Source organism: Muscardinus avellanarius, assembly GCF_963383645.1.
Source record: "Muscardinus avellanarius genome assembly, chromosome: 21".
In the NCBI taxonomy this organism is placed as follows: Eukaryota; Metazoa; Chordata; class Mammalia; order Rodentia; family Gliridae; genus Muscardinus; species Muscardinus avellanarius.
The window spans coordinates 23,337,180-23,360,122 of NC_137807.1; the positions used below are offsets into that span (position 1 = coordinate 23,337,180).

The window sequence follows — 22,943 nt, forward strand, 5'->3', positions numbered from 1 at the left end:
CAACTCAGAGAGACCCTGTTTCAAAATAAAGAATAAAAAATAGGGCTGGGGATGTAGTTCAGAGGTAGAATGCCCCTGAGTTCCATCCCCAGTAGGGCAAAAATAAATAACAAATGAATATAAAAATAATAAATTAGTTGTAAGAATGCTGCCACCACCACTTTGTCCTTTAAAAAAGCAAGTTAAAGGGCTCCCAAATTATTTAAATCAACAGCCTGAATTTATCATACATTTTCAGATTTCCTCAGGAAACTCTAAACAGCAATGTCTTAGCACAGAGAACAAGAAAAGCAAACTAGAAAAGATATATTTGCCCTTTTTTATAAAGAACGTGTGTGTGTGTGTGTGTGTGTGTGTGTGTGTGTGTGTGTGTGTTTCACTGAACCCAGGGCTTTCTACCTCTGAACTATACCCTCAACCCTATTTTATGTCTTAGGGTCTAAGTTGCAGAGGGCCTAAGTATCTGAGGCTGGCCTTCAAACTGTAACCCCCCTGCCTCAGCCTCCCAAACAATGGAATTATATAGGCGTGAATACTTCTAGGACTTTAGGCTGAAACTTCTAAAGATCTGGATCAATTTCAAGCAGGGGAAGGGCAATTCCTGAGGTGATCAAAAAAAGGATTAGGGGTATGTGTAAGTTTCAAGAATATTATACAGCCCGCGCAGGCTTGCAATCCCAATACTTGGGAGGCTGCGACAGGAGGATCGCGCCGGTTCCAAGCCAGCCTCAGCAGTTTAGTGGGGCTCTCGAGAACTTGGTGAGACTCTGTTTCCAAATAAAATATAAAATAGGTCTGGGGGTGTCGCCTGGAGGTAGAAGGCCCTTGGGTTTCATCCCTAGTACCACAAAAAAAAAAAAAAATTTTATTTCCAAAGGCCTACCTTAGGTCGCTATTTTAGGGTCCTTATTAAGCATCTCAAACCTGAACAGAAAAGAAAATTCAATTCCTTCCCCCCAAATGGGTCCCTCCAACCCGCCCTACCCGAGGGGCGCGCGGAGGGGAAGGGAAACCCTGCACGTGCGCGCCCCAGAATCAACGCGGGCTCTCTGCGGGGGACTTCACGGGGCTCTGGAAAGAAACTCGGCTGGAGAGGAAAAGAAGGCGTTGCCATCTGGGAAAAAGCTCCTCCCAGCTCCAGAATTTAAAAAAAAAAATTTTTTTTAAATTAAAACAAAAATTCTTTTAAAATTTAAAAAAAAAAAAAATTCCCGAATGTGCAAATGCTCGCGCACGCTCACGGGTTCGGGGCCCGCGGCGCGCCCGAGGCTGCTGAGGCGCCCCGCAGGCGCCGGGCGGCCACGAGGCCCAGGCCCGGAGCTCGGCCTCTGCGGCCGGCCGGGGCGGCCCGCACGGCCGGGCAGCGCTTACCTGTCCCGGGCCCGCGTCCCGAGCCGCTCCCAGGCCCAGCCCGCGGCGCCGACGCCACCCAGGCCCAGGCCCGCCCCCGCCGCCGGCGCCGGCGCCTCCGCACGCGCGCCCGGGGCGGCCGCTGATTGGCTGCCGGGTGAGGCTCCGGGCGCACGCCGATTGGCCGCCGCGCGGGGGGGGGGGCGCGTCGCGCTCTGGCGCCCCTGGTGGCGACCCGCGGCGATGCCGGCGGTGCCCTGCGGCTGAGCGCGGTAGCTGGCCTCGCCGGGGTTCGGCTCTCGGCTTCCTCGCCTGCGATCCGTTTTGCATAAAAGCACTGCACGCGTTTAGAGAACGTGACCCAGCAACTGAGGCTTGAATGCAATTTTTTTTTTTTGCATTACCGGGGATGGAACCCAGGGGCATTCTCCCTCCCAGCTACACCCCCTGCCCTATTTTGTATTCTTTATTTTGAAACAGGGTGTCACTGAATTGCAAAGAGCCCTACTAAGTAGCTGAGGCCGTCCATGAACCGCCACCCTCCGGTCTCAGCCTCCCAAATGCTGGGATTATAAGCGTGCGGCACCCTGCCCGGAGAACCCCATCCTCTTGATATTAAATTCCAGCCTGGCGTGGTGGCTCATGCTTGTAACCCCCACGCTTGGGAGGCGAAGACATGAGGATCACGCAGGCTTAAGAGACCCTGTTTCCAAATAAAAAAATAAAAATAGGCCTGGGACTGTAACCCGGAGGTGGAAGGGTTTCCAGAAACCCCAGTACCACTAAAAAGAAAAGAAATGAAAAGAAGAGGAAGAGGAGGAAGAAGAAGGAGGGGGGAGGGGGAGGAGGAGGAGAAGAAATTAAATTCCAGGTCAATTCAGTCCAGTCCAGTCCGACCTGCCTGCCTGCTTGCATACTGAAGATCGAAGATCGAACCCAGGAGCCGTCTACCTTCGAGCTACACTCCTAGACCGATTTTTTTTTTTCTTTTACGGAACCTGGTATTGAATTCAGGGACATTATATTTTCAAGCTTACACCCTCAGCTCAGTTTTTTATTCTTTATTTTGACACAGGGCCTTACTAAATTGCAGAGGGGCTAAGTAGCTGAGGCTGACCGAGAACCCGCGATCCTCCTGTCTCAGCCTCCCAAGTACTGGGATTACAAGTGTGCACCACCACGCCCAGCTCCCAGCCCTATTTTTTTATTCTATATTGTGAAACAGGGCCTCACTAAGTTGCAGAAGGCCTAAGTAGCTGAGGCTGGCCACGAACCTGAGATCCCCCTGTCTCAGCCTCCCAAGTACTGGGATTACAAGTGTGCTTTACCACGCCCAGCCGATTTTGTTTTTTTATTTGGAAACAGGATCTCGCTAAGTTGCTGAGAGCCTCCATAAATTGCTGAAGCTGGCTTCGAACCTGCGATTGTCTTATCTTGCTCTCTGAAGTACTGGGATTACAGGTGTTCACCATGTCTGATTCTTAATATTATTATTATTATTGGCTGGAAAACTCAAGGGAGACTATCCTTTCATGGTATGGAAAAATCATATGAAATTCAAATTTCAGTGTTTATAGTTTTATTGGAACACAGCATGCCCATTCTTTATATATCATCTGCCTGTTTGCTACAACAGCAAAATTTATTGCCAGAGTTTGTAAACAATATTTAATATTTTTTCCCTTTACAGAAAGTCTGCCCACTCTTGGTCTCTTTGCAGCTTTTGATATTGTTTTAGTTAACCATTTCTGCAAAAAGTTTGTGTATTTCAGTAGTCTTTAAGAAGGCTTCTTAGCCAGGCGTGGGGGCGCACGCTTGTCATCCCGGCATTCGGGAGGCTGAGACCGAAGGATCGCGGTTCACGGACAGCCTCAGCTACTTAGTGAGGCCCTCTGCAACTAAGTGAGACCCGGTTTCAAAATAAAGAATAAAAAACAGGGCAGGAGGTGTAGCTCGGGGGTAGAATGCCCCTGGGTTCCACCCCCAGACCCGCAAAAAAAAAAAAAAAAAAAAAAAAAAAAGGCTTCTTGCCAGGCATGGTGGCGCACACTTGTAAAACCCCTGCTTGGGAGGTGGTGGAGACAGGAGGATAGCGCAGGTTAGAAGCCAGCCTCCGCTACTTAATGAGGCTCTCAGCAACTTAGTGAGACCCTGTTTCCAAATAAAATATTAAAAAATGGGTCTGGAAGTATAGCCCGGAGGTAGAAAGCCTCTGGGTTCCACCTCCAGTACCACCAAAAAAGAAGCCAGCTGTGCTGGCTTGAGACCCTGTTTCCAAAAATAATTTAAAAAAAAAAAATAGGTCTGGGAGTGTAGCCCGGAGGTTAGAGGGGCTTCCAGGAACCCCAGTACCACACACACACACACACACACACACACACACACACACACACACACACAAAGCTTCTGGTTTTGTTCATCTATAATATTGTTTTCTTTTCCCATTTATTTTTTCTGATGTCTTCTTTCCTTCCATCCTCTCTACAGGTTGACTCTGTTGTTCTCTTTTAGATATTTTTTAGATAAACACCTAATTTTAAAACTTATTATTCTTGCATTTAGTACAGCGAATTTCCCTTTAAGCACCAATAATTGTGTCCCACGACTTTTGCTTGGTAATACTTTTTTTTCCCTTCAATTCCAAGTATATCTCAGTTTTCGTATCGATTCTTATTTATTTATTTATTTATTTATTTCATACTGGAGGTGAAACCCAGGGGCTTTTTCTACCTCCAGGCTATACTCCCAGACCTATTTTACGCTCTATTTAGAAACAGGGCCTCACACAGGGCCTGGTGGCGCATGCTTGTAATTCCTGTGTTTGGGAGGCAGAGACAGGAGGATCGCGCAGGTTCGAAGCCAGCCGCGATGGCTTAAGAGACCCTGTTTCCAAATAAAAATATAAAGATTAGGTCTGGGAGTGTAGTCCGGAGGTAGAAGGGCTTCCGGGAACCCCAGTACCACCAATAATAATGATAATAATAATAATAATAATAATAATAATAAATAAAAATAGGGTTGGAGGTATAGCTCAAAGGTAGAATGCCCCTAGGTTCCATCCCCAGACAAATAAATAAATAAATAAATAAATACCAAAAAAAAGAGCTCAGTGTGTAGCTCAGAGGTAGAATGCCCCTGAGTTTAATCCCCAGTACCAAAAATAAAATATATGCCAGTCAAAATGAAGAGATCATCTATGAAAAGGAGATTGTTTATATCTAAGGTGTATGTATATGAAATGATCTTTTGGCTGCACAATAATTCCAATAGTTCATGAATAAGTACTAAAGCAGTGGCGCACACCTGTAATCCCAGTACTTGGGAGGCAGGTTGGGGGCCGGTGTCCAGCAACTTAACAAGTGCCTGTCTCAAAATAAGATAAAATAGGGCTGGGGGTGTAGCTTAGTGGCAGAACACCTCAGGATTCAATCCCCAGTAACTAACACACACACACATACACACACACACACACACACACACACACACACACACACATACACACAATTCATGAAGCTCCGAGTTTTATCTAGATTTAACTAGTTTTTCCACTAGCATCTCTCTGTTTCAGATTCTCATCCAAGATACTGAATTGAATTAGTCCCTGTCTCCATATCCTTCTTAGGTCTATGACAGCTTCTCAAACTTTCCCTGCTGCCCACTGAACTGGATAGCTTTTAGGAGTAAAGGCCAGTTATTTTTGCAGAATGAGTCTAAATTTGGGTTTGATGTTCCTCTCATGGTTATACTGGGGCATTCTACCAGAAAACATATACAAAACATATACAAGTTCATAGCGGCTTCATTGAGAATTGGGAGGCTGAAACAAGAGGATCTCAGTTTCATACCCAGCCTTAGCAACTCAGTGAGGCTCCCAGCAAGTTAGCAAGACTCTGTTTCCAAGTAAAAGAAAAAAAATATAGGGCTGGGGATACAGCTCAGAAGTTGAAGGCCCCTAGGTTCCACCCCTAGTAACACTAAATAAATAAACTCCAAATAAATAAATAAACTCCAAAATAAACAGTAGATATCTAAAACTGTCATATTATCCCTGCACTTAGGAAGCTGAGACAGGAGGATCGCACAGGTTCGAAGCCAGCCTCAGCTACTTAGTGAGGCTCTCAGCAACTAAGTGAGACCCTGTTTCCAAATAAAATATAAAAATAGGCCTGGGAATATAGCCCGGAGGTAGAAAGCCCCTGGGCTCCATCCCCAGTATCACCAAATAAATAGATAAATAAATAAATAAATAATAAATAAATAAATAAATAAAACTGTCCTATTTGTTCAATGGAATTTCTCCCAATATGTTGACCAGTGGCCCACACCTGTAATCTCAGTACTTGGGAGGCAGAAACAGGTTCAAGGCCAGCCTTAGTATCTAAGCAAGATACTCAGTAACTTGAGCTACGGTTTAAAAATAAAATTGTCAAGCCGGGCATGGTGGCACACGCTTGTAATCCCAGCGCTGGGGAGGCTGAGACAGGAGGATCGCACAGGTTCGAAGCCAGCCTCAGCTACTTAGTGAGGCTCTCGGCAACTTAGTGAGACCCTGTTTCCAAATAAAATATAAAAAAGGTCTGGGAGTATAGCCTGGAGGTAGAAAGCCTCTGGGTTCCACCCCCAGTACCACCATAAAATAAATAAATAAATAATAAATAAATAAATAAATAAATAAATAAATAAATAAATAAAAAAAATTGTCTGGGAGTATAGCTCGGAGGTAAAATGGATACCTCTGGGTTCAATCTCCCCTTACCAAAAGGAAAGGGGACAGAAGAATATTCTATTGATTCTACTGCTACATACAATAAGAATACATCTCACTGTTTTAAGAAGCCAAAGACAAGAATTTATTGCGCGATTCCATTTATTTAAAGTTCAAACGTAGGGGAAATTAACCCAGCCTCACTGTTCCTTTCAACGTTCCTGAGGGTGGGTAGAGCCAGAAGCCTGACCGCCAGGATGTCCAGAATTTCTAGTGTTCCTCGTCTTCCTCTTCTTAACTTTCTCGGCTGACAGGCAAGGGTCGGCGTTGCTCACGGTAATGAATGTCCCTTCTGCTGGGTGAAGCGAAGTGTAAATGATAACCTCTGTGTCGGGAGGCGACCCTCGCAGTGGCTCTGGCTTATTTAAGGGTTGATGATTGTCGCTTTGATGCTCCATCGCGTCCTTGGAAGTTAAAAACTGTAGCCGACACTTAGAACACGGGAACACTCTCTTCTTCTTCCCGTGCCCCCAACAGTGATTCATGTAGGGTGCTGCCATTTTAAAAACCTTGAGACAAAACAGACACAGCAGATTCTTGGTGCTCTCGTGGCGCGTCCTAAAATGTGCCTCCACGTCCGCAAAGACCGACGACCTGTAACCGCAGACCTGGCACACGTAGGGCATTTCCCCGGGCTTGTGGTTGTCCCTCATGTGCTGCAGGAGAATCTGATCCGTATCAAACGACAACTCACAGATCCTGCAGACTGCAGAGGGCTCCTGGGTGGTGTGGACACTGTCGATGTGCCGCTGCAGCTGGAAGGGCGTGGGGAACTGCCGGTGGCAGTGCTGGCAGGTGGTGTGGTTTTCCCAGCTGTCGACCCGCTGCCTCTCGAGTTCCAAATGGTGCTTCATGTGGTTCATAAACTTGACATTTTTGAGAACTTTGAGGCAGCTGGAGCACTTAAAGGTGGTGTGAGTCTTCTGCTCCGGCGGCCCATCTCCATGTTTTCCGTAGTAAAGGTCGCTCAGGGACAGAACCAGAGTCCTTTTGGGGGGATCCGAGGCCTTGTTTTGACTTGCTACACCGGGAAAGCCTGTTTTGGCCAGCCCTTCAAAGCTATTTACCGGATCTGGATCCCTAAGTGCCATCGACTGCTTTTGCGTAGCAGAAGTCCCTGGCAATGGCGGCGTTCCGTTTTGAAGGCCGCCTGACAAGAAGCAGGTATTACTTGAAGGTGCGCTTGTGTGCAGGGTAGGAAGGATACCGGAAGGGGCCACGTCTGAAGAAGGCTCACTTGGGATTTCAGCCTTAAGTTTAGACCTTTTGGGGCTTCTGCTGTTTATATCTGAAGTAAAAAGTCGCTTTGATTCACAAAAAGTCTCAACTGGAAGTGCTGCTCCCCCCAGACGCCGGGTCCTGGGAGAAAGCAAACCTGGTGAACTGGGAGGACCAGCTTGCGGTGACTCTATCTTAACAGCAGGTTGAGATAAAGACTCGACCAAAACAGGATCATCTACGGATTTCCACTGGGACCGAAAAACTGGCGGGACAGCCCTGGCTTTGGCAGACGGGATCATTCGGATTCCTGGCTGAGACAGAGGGGCAAGATCTTGACTGTAGTGGTCTTTCTTTCTTTTGGGACATGAGCCCGGCGTGACTCTGTTCAAAATGTTTGAAATCACGGGTTTTGAATTTGAAATCACCCCGACGAAGAGAATTTCCGCATCTTCCTTTACGTGCTCCATCCCAACAAAAATCAGCTCAGCATCCTGGTCGTTCTGAGGGGGCTCACGCACACGCTTCTTCAGTGGTCCTGCACTCAAGGGCAAGTGAGCTGCCATTTTCAGATTACTTCGTGATTGAAACAAGTGGTCCCTTCAACTCCCGGAGCTGTCCTGTTATAAGCTGCCACCTAAGTGCAAGCATGTGAAAACAGTATTTATTTAAAGAGACATTATATTATCTTATAAACTCCTCCCCTTAAAACATTGAGATAAGCCGGGTGTGGTGATGCACTCCCGTAATCCCGTAATCCCAGTATTTGGGAGGCTGAGACAGGAGGATCCCAGCAACAAAGAGACACCCTCTGCAACTTAGTGAGACCTTATCTTTGATTGGTAGTTGGTTGAATCTGAGGAAACAGAACCTGTGGCTAGGGAAGTCTGAATATAAACCCAGTTGCTCAGTCCACACATTTTGGAGTCACCCTTAGCCAGACTCTCCCCACACTCTACTGCTGTCTTTTTTTTCTTTTTTTTTTTTTTGCGGTACTAGCGATGGAACCCAGGGGCATTCTACCTCCAAGCTACACTTCAGACCTATTTTTTGATTCTTTATTTTGAAACAGGGTCTCAGTGAGTTGCAGAGGGCCTCGCTAAGAAGCTGAGGCTGTCCACCAACCGCGATCCTCCTGTCTCAGCCTCCCAAATGCTGGGATTACAAACGTGCGTCACCACACACCGCTGCTGTCTCCTAAAAGTATCTAGAATCTTCTTCCCTCTACCTCCACTGAGGCCTTCCTGATAGAAAGCACTGCATTCTCTCCCTGGATCATTGAAGAATTTCCTTTGTTAGACCTTTCCTAGTCTGAGAATGTAGCTCAGTGGTAGAGCACTTATCTAGCATGCCTAAAGCCCTGGATTCAATCTTGATCATCACACACACACAAAAGAAAGAAGAAAACCTTTTCTCAGAATTCCCCCTGGCCGCTCCAGTGCTCCTGTTAAAAATAAAGTAAAATCCAGGTGTGGTGGCACAGGCTTGTAATCCCAACATTTGGGAGACTAAGACAGGAGGATTGAGGTTCGCAGACAGCCTCAGCTACTTAGTGAGGCCCTCTGCAACTTAGTGAGACTGTTTCAAAATAAAGAATTAAAAAAAAAATAGGGCTGGGGGTGTAGCTCAGAAGTAGAATGCCCTTGGGTTCATTCCCTGGTACTGCAGAAGGAAGGAAGGAAGGAAGGAAGGAAGGAAGGAAGGAAGGAAGGAGAGAAAGAGAGAGAAAGAAAAAAGAAATACAGGAAAAATGAGAACTGGGTTTATTGGCACATGCCTATAATCCCAGTACTTGGGAAGCTGAGACAAGAGGATACCAAGTTCAAGTCTAGCCTCAGCAAGTAGTAAGACTTTCACCTAGTGAGACCCTGTTTCAAAACAAAAATAAGGTAGGGGTGGAGCTTGGAGGCAGAATGCCCTTGGACTCAATCCCCAGTACCACACACACAAAAATAAATGAATGAATAAGTGAATAATTAAATAAAATAAAAATAGAGCAGGAGGTATAGCTCAGAGGTACAATGCCCCTGGCTTCAATCCCCAGTACCACAAACAAAAATAAATAAGTAAATAAATAAATAAGGGCCAGGCATGGTGGCACTTGCTTGTACAACCAGAATTTGGAAGCCTGAAACAGAAGGATCTTAGATCCGCGGTCAGCCTCAGCTACTTGGTAAGGCCCTTTGCAACATAGTGAGAACCTGTTTCAAAATAAAGAATAAAAAACAGGGCGGGGGACATAGCCTGTAGGTAGAAGGCCCTTGGGTTCCAACCCTAGTTCTGCAAAAATAAATAAATAAACAAACAAATAAAAAACGGTCTAAAATTGCCTTCTGGATACACACACACACACACACACACACACACATACATATTTATATATGGCATAAATGAATCTTGTGTTTAGAATTGCATCTGATCTTTAAGATAGATTATGTCCATGCAAATATTCCAAAATCCAAAAAAAATCATAAATCCAAAATACTTCTGGTCCCAAGCAGTTTGATAGGGATCCTTAATCTTTATTATTTGTCAATTAAGTTTTTTTATTTTTCAAAATTACAAATAAAAGGAAGATCAAAAGTTCAAGGCCAGTCTCAGCAACTTAGGGAAACCTTGTTTCATAAAAAGAAAATAGGGCTGAAGCCAGCCTCAGCTACTTAGTGAGGCTCTCATCCACTTAGTGAGACCCTGTTTCCAAATAAAATATAAAATAGGTCTGGGAATGTAGTGCGGAAGTAGAAAGCTCCTGGATTCCATCACCCTCCTTACCAAAAAAAAAAAAAAAAAAAAAAAATTTCCTAGCTATCAGAAATCACAAACTAGTTGGGTGTGGTGGCCTGTAATCCCAGTACCTAGGAGGCTGAAACAGGAGGATACAGCAGGAGGAGGATAGCAAGACCCTGTTTTAAAATAAGGAATAAAAAGGGTTGTGGGTGTAGCATAGAGGTAGAAAACCCCTAGGTTTACTCCCCAGGACCAAAAAGGGGGGGGGGAGTTTGTGATTCCTGGAAATTATATAACATTCAAAATATTAATCTCTAGCCCGGCCTGGTGGCACACGCTTGTAATCCCAGCACTTGGGAGGCTGAGTCAGGAGGATCACAACTTAGTGAGAGCCTGTTTCCAAATTAAGTATAAAATGGGTCTGGGAGGATAGCCGGGAGGTAGAAAGCCCCTGGGATCTACCCCCAGTACCACATTAAAAAAAAAAAAAAAAAGTTAACGCCGGGCGTGGTGGTGCACGCTTGTAATCCCCACGCTTGGGTGGCTGAGACAGGAGAATCACACAGGTTTGAAGCCAGCCTCAGCTACTGAGTGAGGCTCTCAGCAACTTAGTGAGACTCTGTTTCCAAATAAAATATAAAATGGGTCTGGGAGTATAACCCGGAGGAGAAAGCCTCTGGGTTCCACCCCCAGTACCACCAAAATAAATAAATAAATAAATAAAATAAAATAAAAAGGTAAAATAGGGCTGGGGATATAGCTCCGAGGTTCAGTCCCTAGTACATCCAAAAATACATCAGTACCTACAGGAGAGTTTTGTGGGGACACGGCCATGGTTGTTTGCCCAGAGCTGTAGTCTACACTGGGTCCAGCGGTTGCAACAGAGAACCATATGACCCACAAAGCCTAAACTGACCAACCCTAGTTTCAGAGAAGCAAGATAAAGAAGATCCGCTTGCTTAGCTCACCAGTTCCTAAGGTCGTGAGTCCAAATTTCCCGGTGCGGTTCAGTATTCCCCACTCTGGGCCACACAGAACATCAACGCTGGCGCGAGATTGTTTCCACCTCTTAAGAAAATCCTGTCCGGAGCTCCCTGGGTCCCGGAAACTCGCAGCTAGCTCTCCAAAGTCGTTTCTGAGGGCTAGCCCACCTCTTTTAAAGCCCTTGTAATCCCATTGATCGCAGGGAAACCCGGCTCCAATCACGTGACTGAACTCGTTTATCCTGATTGGATTTTCAGATAGGGTCCACAGCGACCCACCCCAAAACTGTTGGGCTGAATTGCCATCAAAAGGTTAAGAATCGGCCGGGCTCCGGCCAGGTGCGGCTCCCACCCGGGTTAGCTTGCAGGAGTGCTGGGCGCCTTCACTACTGCCCTCCTGGCCATGCAGAACCTTCCCAGCAGAGCAGAAGCCGGGGTGGAGAGTTACAAGGGCCCCGGGGGCTGGAAGTGCTCCCTGATCAGCAGGACTGCTGAGCTTTGCCCTTGTGCAAGGGGCAGCTGGGGGCAGGTCGTCCACTTGAGAAAGACTTGGTCTTGGAGGGGTTTCCAGGCGCTCTAACAGGGTCCCGAGCCCACAGCTCACTCCGAGTCTGCTCTGCTCACCTCTCCTTCCCTTTCCTTCCTCTAGCCCTTCCCCCTCCCCCAGCCCCTCCCTGGAAACCCTCTTGATTAAATCTCACAGCTAGCCTCACTCCTTCCCTTCTTCCCTCCCCCTCGTCTGACTGCCTTCCAACACAGCTCCTGGACAGGAGGGATCACTTCAAGAGTCCCTGGACCTGCAAGAAATAATAGCTTTCCCAGCCATTCCAGTGCAACCTAGCCACCAAATTAAAACCGAAATCCAGTTTGCAAATTAAAATGCTCTAAAGTGGCATCACCTGATAAAACTAAAAACACTCCGCTGGGCCAGGAGAGGTAGTGTGTGCCAGACAGTCTTAGCCGCCTGGGAGGCTGAGATGGGAGGATCCCGTGGGCCAGCATGGGGAAGGTAGGGCCCCCGTCTCAATAAACAAAACAAAACAAACAAACAAAAACAACCAGCCACAGTGGCAGACACCTGTAATTCCGACTACTGCGGAAGCTAAGGCGGAAGGATCATAAGTTTTAAGGACTCCTATTTGTTTTTTTATTCTTTATTTTGAAACCACTTCTCACTGAGTTTCAGAGGGCCTCACTAAGTAGCTGAGGCTGTCCGAGAACCACGATCCTCTGGTCTCAGCTTCCCGAATGCTGAGATTACTAGCGTGCGCCGCCGCGCCCGGCTCTCGACCATAAAATTTTGCTGGCCAAGCATGGCAAGCGAAGCCCAAGGTGAATAAAAGTAGGTAACAGTGGGTCTTAAATCTTATTGGCAACTGGGGAAAACTACTGCTAACTCAATCAGGTGAGGCCTCTCCTGAGCCAGGCATGGTGGAGCAGGCCTGTAAGGCCAGCCTCAGCAATTCTTGAGACTCTTAGCAACCTACTGAGACCCTGTGTCAATAGAAAAAAGAACAAAGTATCTCAGTTTGTAGACTACCCCCTGGGTTCACCTAGTACCACACACACACACACACACACACACACACACACACACTAACACACAATTTCCAGTAAAACAACTGGGTAAAATGAAGGGACAAGGCTTAGAGGGGAGGAAGATCTTGCAGTGACCACCAGGTCTAAAGTGCCTGAACACAAAGATTCTGCTTCTCAGGGGCACCTAGTACCTCCATGATTGCCGTCCTATGCCAAAGGTACCACCTTCCCGCAGGTTTGCAAGCACTTTTGCACAGGTCCTTATTTCTGGAATACTCTTTTTCCAGACATCCTCTCAGCTTTTTTCTTCAAATCCTCAAATATTTAGAATAAAGCTCCCTCACAAAGAAGACCACATTAAGCCGGGCATGGTGGTGCACGCTTGTAATCCCCGTGCTTGGGAGGCTGAGACAAGAGGATCACACAGATTCCAAGCCAGCCTTGGCTACTTAGTGAGGCTCTCAGCAACTTAGTGAGACCCTGTTTCCAAAAAATATATATATAAAATAGGTCTGGGAGTATAGCCCAGAGGTAGAAGGCTACCCCCAGTACCACCAAAAAAAAAAAAAAAAAAAAGCCCACATTACCAGCTCATTTCATTTGTTGTTGTTGTTGTTGTTGTTGTTGTTGTTGTTGTTGTTGTTTTGTGGTACTGAGTCCAGGGGCATTCTACCTCTGAGCTACACCCCAGCCCTTTTTATTTTTTACTTTGAAGCAGGATCTCACCAATTTTCTGAGGCTAGTAAGGATTCTGGGATTTATGCTGAATTCGATGGGGGATAACTGGATATTTTTTGATCAAAGAAGTGATATAGTTTCCATCAAGTTTGGAAATTTTTTCTGGTATTATATCTTTAAATATTTTTTTTTCCTGTTTTCCCTTGCTATGGTTTGAATGTATCCATGAGACTACCTACTCTGGGAAACTTAATCCCAAAGTCATGTTAATGGTATTTGAGGGCTTGGACTTTGGGAAATGATTGTGTTTTGAGGGTTTGGCCCTAAAGAATGGATCTGTTATGAATTTTTGGATTGATGGGCTAGTAGACTAATGGATTGATGGGTTATCACGGGAGTGGCTTTGTTTAAAGAGTGAGCTCTCAGCTGGGTATGGTGGTGCAAGCTTGTAATCCTAGTGCTTGGGAGGCTGAGACCGGAGGATCGCACAGGTTTGAAGCCAGCCTCAGCTACTTAGTGAGGCTCTCAGCAACTTAGTGAGACCCTGTTTCCAAATTGATAGGTCGGGTCCCTCCCCTCCCCATGGGACCCCACAACAGGGACAGGAGGCGGAACCTAGGCGTCACAAGGCAGACTCTAGAGGTTGCGAGATTATGGAGCCCTGCCCCAAACCCCCGCTTAAAACATTGGTACTTCCGATTTGCCCTGCAACTCTATGGGACTATACGGACCATGCGGTTCATCGGTTCCTTCCCCAGGTCCGGAGATATCATCTGCAAGGGTCCGGGTTCTATTAAAGCAGCTCTTTTTGATAATTCGACGGGTGTTTACCTCCTTCACGACTCCCTAGCTCAATTTCAACGTTACACAAATAAATTATAAAATAGGCCTGGGGGTGTAGCACGGAGGTAGAAAGCCCCTGGGTTCCACCCCCTAGTATCACAAAAAATTAAATTAAATTAAAAAAATAAAAATAAAAAGTGAGCTCCCTCTCTGTGTCAACACGTCATGACACAGCAGGAAGACCCTCATCAGATGCTGGTCCCACATTATTGAACTTCTCAGCTTCCAAAACCTTAAGAAATCAGTTTTCTTTACAAATGATCTGTGGTGTTCAGTCATAGCAACAGACTACAATACCCACTCTGTTGCGGACAATTTGTATTTCTCCAAAATTCTTCCACTCAAACCTTAATAGCTGGTGTGGCTGTATCTGAAGATAGGGCCTGTCCAACGTAATTAAGGTTAAATGAGTTCATAAGGGTGGGTCCTAGTCCTGTACGATTAGTGCATGGTGATGCACGCTTGTAATCCTAGCATTTAGGAGGCTGAGACGGGCCTCAGCTACTTAAGGAGGCCCTCTGCAACTCAGTGAAACCCTGTTTCAAAACAAACAAACAAAAAAATAAGGCTGAGGGTATAACTCGAAGGTAGAATACCCCTGGGTTACATCCCCAGTACTGCAAAAAGAAAAAGAAGGCTAGGAAGAAGATCCTTAACAAAAACAGAATCACCTAGAAACTTGATCTTGGATCTCCAGATGCCAGAACTGCAAGGAATAAATTTCTGTTGGTACCAGTCTATGTGCTATTAGCTGAGCAGAATAATACATCCTCTCTCTCCTTTCCTAAGGGAACTTTAATTATACACGTGACTGAGCTTCTTGGCATTGTCTCACTGTTGTTTTTTTTTTTTTTTTTTTTTTTTTTTTTTTTTTAATATACTCTAGGGCCGGGTGTGGTGGCGCACGCTTGTAATCCCCGGGCTTGGGAGGCTGAGACAGGAGGATCGCGCAGGTTCGAAGCCAGCCTCAGCTACTTAATGAGGCTCTCAGCAACTTAGTGAGACCCTGTTTCTAAATAAAATATAAAATAGATCTGAGAGTATAGCCCGGAGGTAGAAAGCCTCTGGGTTCCACCCCCAGTACCACAAAAAAAAATAATAATAAAAAAAATAAATATACATACTTTTGGATGTGAGGGCGATCTGGCTGGGACATCTGTCACCCCATTGATCGCCAGGGTGGATTCGGCTGCTCTGGCTGGCTAGGCGGGCGTCCCCTTCCTCCCTCACCCTCCATGTAAGTTCCTCCCGAAGCTGTGCGCTCGCTCGGTCGAAGAGGACGACCTTCCCCGAATAGAGGAGGACCGGGCTTCGGTCAAGGGCATACGAGTAGCTGCGCTCCCCTGCTTGAACCTCCAAACAAGCTCTCAAGGTCCATTTGTAGGAGAACGTAGGGTAGTCAAGCTTCCAAGACTCCAGACACTTCCAAATGAGGCGCCGCACGTGGCAGTCTGCCTTTCTTTAAAAACAAAACAAAACAAAATAGACTTTAATTGGTACATTATAATTATGTATCATGAGCTGGGCATGGTGGCACACCTTTGTAATCCTAGTACTTGGGAGGCTGAGACAGGAGGATCACAGGCTCAAGGGACTCTCATCAGCCTAGCAAGATCCTGTTCCAAAATAAAAATAAAATAGGGCTGGGGGGCCGGGCATGGTGGCGCACGCTTGTCATCCCCGCGCTTGGGAGGCAGAGACAGGAGGATCGCGCAGGTTCGAAGCCAGCCGCGCGCGCTGGCTTAGGAGACCCTGTTTCCAAATGAAAATGTAAAAATAGGTCTGGGAGTGTAGCCCGGAGGTAGAAGGGCTTCCAGGAACCCCAGTACCACAAAAAAAAAAAGAAAGAAAAAAAAAAATAGGGCTGGGGGTGTAGCTCAGAGGTAGAATGCCCCTGGGTTCAATCCCTAGCAACACACACACACACACACACACACACACACACACACACACTCTATATGTCACAGTGATGCTGACATACAAGCACGCAGTTCTTGGTGTGTTTCGCTCCAGGCCGGATTCTGCTCCCCACCCGCTGTACCTGTTAGCAAGGTCCACAGTGACACCTTCATTTATGGACATGGCATTGGAACCATTTCCTTCATCAGCCCTCCCCTTTTCCCACCTTGGGTCCCTTCTCCAGTGCCCCTTCTTGCTATTCTATGGCTCTCTCTCCCCATTTAGGTCAAGACTTTGACTTCTATTTTCTCTCTAGTTTCTACATAGGAGCGAAAACATATGACCTTTGACTTTCTGTGACTGGCTGATCTCACTTGACACAATATTCTCACATTTTTTGATGCTCTGTTCATTTTTCATCAGGCTTTTAGAAATAGATTAGAGCTGAGCGTGGTGACACACACTTGTAATCCCAGTACTTGGGAGGCTGAGACAGGAGGATCACAGATTCACAGCCAGCCTCAGGTACTTAGTGAGGGCCTCCGCAATACAGTGAGACCCTGTTTCAAAATAAGATATAAAAAAAGAATAGGGCTGGGAGTGTAGCTCAGAGGTAGAATGCCCCTGGGTTCAATTCCTAGTACTAGAAATATATATAAATATAAAAAGTATAATATATTTTTATATAAATGTGTGAATATGTATTATATATTATATATAAAGTATATAGATATATTTTATATACTAATATATATTGGCACACACTTGTAATCCCAGCATTTGGGAGGCTGAGACAGGAGGATCGGGGTTCACAGACAGCCTCACCTACTTAGTGAGGCCCTTTGCAGCTCAGTGAGACCCTGTTACAAAATTAAGAACAAAAAAAAATGGGGATGGGGGTGTAGTTTGGAGGTTCAATGGCCCTGGGTTCCACCCTCAGTACCGGAAAAAAAAAAAAAAAGACTCTGGAGCCTGGTATGGTGGTACACGCTTATAATCCCAGTGCTTGGGAGGCTGAAACAGGAGAATTGCAGGTTTGAGACCAGCCTGAGTAACTTAGTGAGACCCTATTACAATATAAAAAAATAAAATAAAATCAGCCTGGTGGTATAGTTTAAAGGTTGAATGCTCCTGGGTTCAATCCGCAGTACCACAAAAACTAAAAAAATAAAATAAGAAGAATAGCCTACTGACCTTTAAGATAAAATTTCAAATTAAGAATTGCAACTGAACCAAAGGCATTGAGTTCCCACGGCCCAATTCTGACCAGTCACAAAAGAGCAAATGGTAACCATAAGAAGAAATAGAAGTGTGCTCAGGTAGTACTTGTGATACTGAGCAGGGCACTCATCTCTCTCTCTCTCTCATCTATCTATCTATCTATCTATCTATCTATCTATCTATCTATCTATCTATCTCTATCTCTATCTCTTTGTGGCACTGGGGGTTGAACCCTTGGGCATTCTGCCTACACTCCCAGCCCAATTTTTTAAATTATTTATTTATTGTGGTACTAGAGATGGAACTCGGGGGCATTCTACCTCTAAGCTACATTCCCTGCCCAGTTTTTTTATTCTCTATTTTGAAACAGGGTCTCACTAAGTTGCAGAGGGCCTAAGTAGCTGTGGTTGTCTGTGAACTACGATCCTTCTTGTTAAGGTTTGAATGGTGGGGGTTCTTTTTCTTAATCAACTAAGGTTTGTTGAATAGAAAAATTAAAACCAACAGGCAGCTCAGTGCAGCTTTAACAAATCTTTATAGCCGGATGTGGTGGCGCACGCTTGTAATCCCCGCGCTTAGGAGGCTGAGACAGGAGGATCGCACAGGTTCGAAGCCAGCCTCAGCTACTTAGTGAGGCTCTCAGCAACTTAGGGAGACCCTGTTTCCAAAATAAAATATAAAATGGGTCTGGGAATATAGCCCGGAGGTAGAAAGCCTCTGGGTTCCACCCCCAGTACCTCCAAAAACAAAAAACAAACAAACAAAAAAACAAATCTTTATTACAAAATCAGTTCACAGTGGAGGAGTGAAGGAGCTCAGTCTAAGGCCCTTGGCAATGGCCACAGCAACACACATACCTGCTCTACTCAGGAAGAATGGAGTTTGCCTTTGCCTAAAATTTGCCTTTAAGCACAGTTAAGGGGTTCCAGGTAAGCTTTGGCCTATGGCCTTGATTCTAACTGCTAAATCAACACATTTCTGGGTAATCTATGGAATCCATGGAATGTCTGGCCTCCAGCATCTTTCTATAGGTAGCCAATTTTTCTTAAAAGATGAAAAGGACCAGGCACGGAGGTGCATGCCTGCAATTCTAGTACTAAAGAGGCTGAGACAGGCCAGGCGTGGTGGCGCACACTTGTAACCCCTGCTCTTGGGAGGCTGAGACAGGAGGATCGCACAAGTTCAAGCCAGCCTCAGCTACTTAGTGAGGCTCTCAGCAACTTAGTGAGACCCTGTTTCCAAATAAAATATAAAAAAGGTCTGGGAGTATAGTCCAGAGGTAGAAAGCCTCTGGGTTCCACCCCCAGTACCACCAAAAAAAAAAAAAAAAGAGGCTGAGACAGGAGGGTCACAGGTTGGAGACCAATGTCAGCAACACAGTAAGACTCTCGAGCAATCTACCAAGACAAATGCCTTGAAGGCGTAGCTGCCGCTGAGTTCAACCTAGTACCAAAAAAAAAAAAACCCCAAAAACCGAAAGATATATGATTACAATGCACCAATAAAAAATATTAAAAAAGAAGTATATGGAAAGGGCTAGCTCAGATCTCTTTGTAGTTCCAGTGATGAGAGATGCGCTGTTTTGGCTCTTCAGACTCTGCTGAGTGTTATAGCAGTTGTTATATTTTGTTTTGTGTTGTCTAACGCAGACACAGAGGTGAGTGTTACACTCAGGGTCAGGATGACTGGAGCTGGGAGCCGCGGATCCAAGCAGGAAGGACAATGAGTTGTGGATCCAAGACCAGGCCTCGGCTCAAATTCAAGGTGTTGGGAGTGAATGAAGCTTCCTACAGGAGTCCTTGAAAGAGTGTGGACAGGTCAGTTGGCGCCGTCAGACTCAGGGACCTTAGGGCTATGCTTGGAGGATCTGGAGCCGGTTCTTGAGACCCATGTGGAGAAGTGTGCAAAGATGTCTATGAGTTGCCATCTTTCTTTCTTTCTTTCTTTCTTTCTTTCTTTCTTTCTTTCTCTCTCTTTTGTTCACTTTCTTTCCTTCCTTCCTTCCTTTCTTCCTCCCCACCCCTGCCTCAGGATTGAACCCAGAGGCATTCTACCTCCAAGCTACACCCCTAGTCCAATTTTATTTTATTTCTTATTTGGAAAAAAGGTCTTAATAGGTTGCTGAGAGCCTTGCTAAGTTACCAAGGCTAGCTTTGAATCTGCGATCTGTTACAGTTTGTACTGTTGTGGTTTTGGGGGAACTATTCCCGGGGACCTCTGTTAGGCTCTCAGAAACTATTCCCGACACCGCGGGTCCTTGTCCTGCACTTAGGATCGATATACGCTAGTCCGGACTCTCGCTGAAGACTTAAATGAGTTTATTACAAAGATAGAAATACAGGTTGTGACTGTTATGGCACCATTGGAAAGAGGGGAAGCTAGAACTTAGAGTAAAGCACCAGGCCACAGAGTGACATAGTGGGATGACCTGAAACAAGTCACCAAAGATTCTTAGACACAGAGTATTCTTATAATCAGTCTTCTGACCCGACTAGATTTGCCCCCTCTGGGGGCCAGCCTTTTTTTTTTTTTTTTCAGGTCTGGGGATGGAACCCAGGGGCATTCGAGCTCCAAGCTACACCCCCTGCCCTAATTTTTACTCTTTATTTTGAAACTGGGTCTCACTGAGTTGCAGAGGGCCTCACTAAGTAGCTGAGGCTGTCCGCGAACCACGATCCTCCTGTCTCAGCCTCCCGAATGCTGGGATTACAAGTATGCACCACAATGCCCAGCTCAGGGCCAGCCTTTTGATGTGGCAGATTCCTTCCTGTAGGTCTGACCTGTTTCTGGTACAGACCCCAAGCCTTTTGTTATACTCTAAAATATGTTAATTTATCATCGGATTCTGGTATCTCTTGAAGATTTATGGCATCTTCCCATGATTATTGAAGTCTGGGATCTCCTGAAGGTTTATGGCATCCTTCTACATCCTTGGGAAATCTTATCTTTACAATGAAAAAAAAAAAAAAGACCCTGGGACTGTAACGTAAAGGGTGAGTCCAGCGCAGTGCAAAGCATGAGAGAAGTAGTCAGCGTTAATAGTACAGTTCTCCCGGGGATGGAGCTAGGCAGTTCCGGGGGTGGGGGGGGACCTGGTGCCCCTCCGAGGCTAGGAGGGCAGGGCCCTTCTTTTAAGGTATGCATGGGGGGTGTGGTTTACTAGTGGGAACCAGCCTTTCTCAGCAGATACGCCTCCAGGGTTCTGCCCCCACACCTGCCCGCAGGGCCTCAATTTATCAGGGACTATATCTGTTGTCCTGCTACTCCCCCTCAGTGCCTGGAATCCTGCAGCCCTTCCCCTGAAGCTCCCGGCTACTTTTTTTTACTACCAAAGATATATATTTTGAAAATTGAAAATCTTTCCCAATACTGGTATATTAACACATTTTGAAGCCTCTTCCCAATACTGGTACATCGTCTTCCTGTCTCAGCCTCTCAAGGACTTGGATTATAAGTGTGCACCACCATGCCCAGCTGGACCATTTTTCTAATCTACTTTATTAATAGTCATTTTCAAATTCTAATGTACTTTCAACATTCATTACATGGCATTCTTCTGCAAAGATGAGCTCTTTGGGTTTTGCCCTCCTCTGTATCTGTGTATATCTGAGAAATCATTATCTTCAGGAGTGGGGTGCACACAAAAGGATACATTTCTTTAGCTCTCAGATTTTTTTCTTTTTCCTTTTTTTTTTTTTGTGGTACAGGGGATTGAACCCAAGGGCATTCTAACTCCAAGCTATACCCCCAGCCCACTTCCCACTTTATTTATTTTTTTATTTTTTTATTTTTGTGGGTCTGGGGATGGAAGCTGTGCCCCTGTATTGGGAAGAGACATCAAAATGTATTAATGTGCTGGTATTAGAAAATTGCTTTGATAATTTCCAAAGTGTAAAATATAGTCAGAGTTTAGGTGCTGTGCTAGCACTCAGACAGGGAGGGGGCTGCAGCGATTACAATGCAGAGCTCCTCTCTGTCTTTGCCAGTCATTGTAATCATTAACCTATAGTAAAGGCCTTAGAGTCAACTGAAGCCATTAGTCCTAAAACTACAATAGAGGCAACCGGTGCCTCCGTTTACCTCCTCTCCTCTGGGATCCGGCCTGGGCGTAGGAAAGGTAAACTTTGTGTGCGGCTTCAAAGCACCCTAGTTGATGAGCAACCAATACTGCCCAATACAATAGAGCCGAGGGCCAGGAGATTCTTGACCCTTGCACTTGGGAAGTGCACTGTCGGGAGACAAAGAGGCACCACCTGGCTAAGGAATAAGTAACTACCCACTGCCTTGGTAACGCCGATGAGGAAGATACCAGTACAAGATCTATTTAAACGTTGGGGTCCCCAAAAGGGGCGGGAGTTCCATTTTCGGGCTCCCCAGCATGCAGGTCAGCACGCTGCTTTTTTTCTCTTCTCTATTTCCTACTGATCTATTCCCTACTAATTTGTAATAAAGGTTTGTTAAAGCTGCACCGAGCCACCCGTTAATTTTTCTATTCAACCAACCCTAGTTGAATAAGAAAAAGAACCCCACCATTTCAAACCGTAACAGAAACCAGAGGCATTTGACCTCCAAGCTACACCCCCTGTCCTATTTTTTATTCTCTATTTTGAAACAGGTTCTCACTAAGTTGCGGAGGGCCTCACTAAGGAGCTGAGGCTATCCACAAACCGTGATCCTCCAGTCTCAGCCTCCTGAATGCTGGGATTACAAGCATGCGCCATCACGCCCAGCCTGTTTTATTTTTTTGTGGTTGTTTTGAAATAGGGTCTCCCTAGGTCACTGCAAATCTCACTAAGTTGCTGAGTCTGGCATTCTACCTCCAAGCTCTACCCCAAGCCCTATTTTGTATTCCTTACTTTTTTTTTGGGGGGGGGGGTGGAACTCAGAGGCTTTCTACCTCCAGGCTATACTCCCAGACCTTTTTTATATTTTTAATTTGGAAACAGGGTCTCACTAAGTTGCTGAAAGCCTCACTAAGTAGCTGAGGCTGGCTTTGAACCCATGCGATCTCAGCCTCCCAAGCGCGGGGATTACAAGTGTGCACCACCACGCCCGGCTCTGGTATCTATTTTTGTGTACAAATTTCTTTTTATCTAAACACGTAGTGCTATTTGATTAGGTCCCACCCTAATGACTTCATTTTTTTTGTGTGTGTGTGATACTGGGGATGACACCCAGGGGCCTTCTACCTCCGGGCTACACTCCCAGACCTATTTTATATTTTATTTGGAAACAGGGTCTCTTAAGCCAGCTGAGGCTGGCTTCAAACCTGCGTGATCCTCCTGTCTCAGCCTCCCAAGTGTGGGGATTAACAGCATGTGTCACCACGCCCGGCTTCTAATGACCTCATTTTAACTAATCTCTCTTTAAATGCCTAAACGGGCAGGGGTGGGGGTGGGGGGTGTTGGCACATGCTTATAATCTCAGCATTTGGGAGGCAGAGACTGGAGGATCCCAGTTGGCGGACAGCCTCAGTTACTTAGTGAGGCCCTCCACAACTTAGTGAGAGCCTGTTTCAAAATAAAGAATGAAAAACAGGCCAGGGGGTGTAGCTCAGAGGTCAAATGCTCCTGGGTTCCATCCCCAGACCCACAAAAATTAAAAATAAAAAAGCCCTATCTCCAAATTTTGTTTATTCTGAGTTACTAAAGTTTGAGATTTCAACATAGAAATTTTAAGGGACTTTTTTTAAGAAAAAAACTTTATTTATTTACTTATTT

The 22,943-nt window shown here is 45.7% G+C and overlaps 1 protein-coding gene across 1 annotated transcript; it reads right to left on the bottom strand.

Annotated features, from left to right (window-relative positions):
- Positions 1-1,237: 1,237 nt before the first annotated feature.
- On the bottom strand, positions 1,238-7,206 carry LOC308278185 (zinc finger protein 280A-like; the record flags this gene model as incomplete). Its single annotated transcript, XM_080717812.1, has 2 exons — positions 1,238-1,662; positions 6,306-7,206. The coding sequence occupies 2 exons, from the start codon at positions 7,204-7,206 to the stop codon at positions 1,238-1,240; spliced, it is 1,326 nt and encodes a 441-aa protein (XP_080573938.1).
- Positions 7,207-22,943: the final 15,737 nt, after the last annotated feature.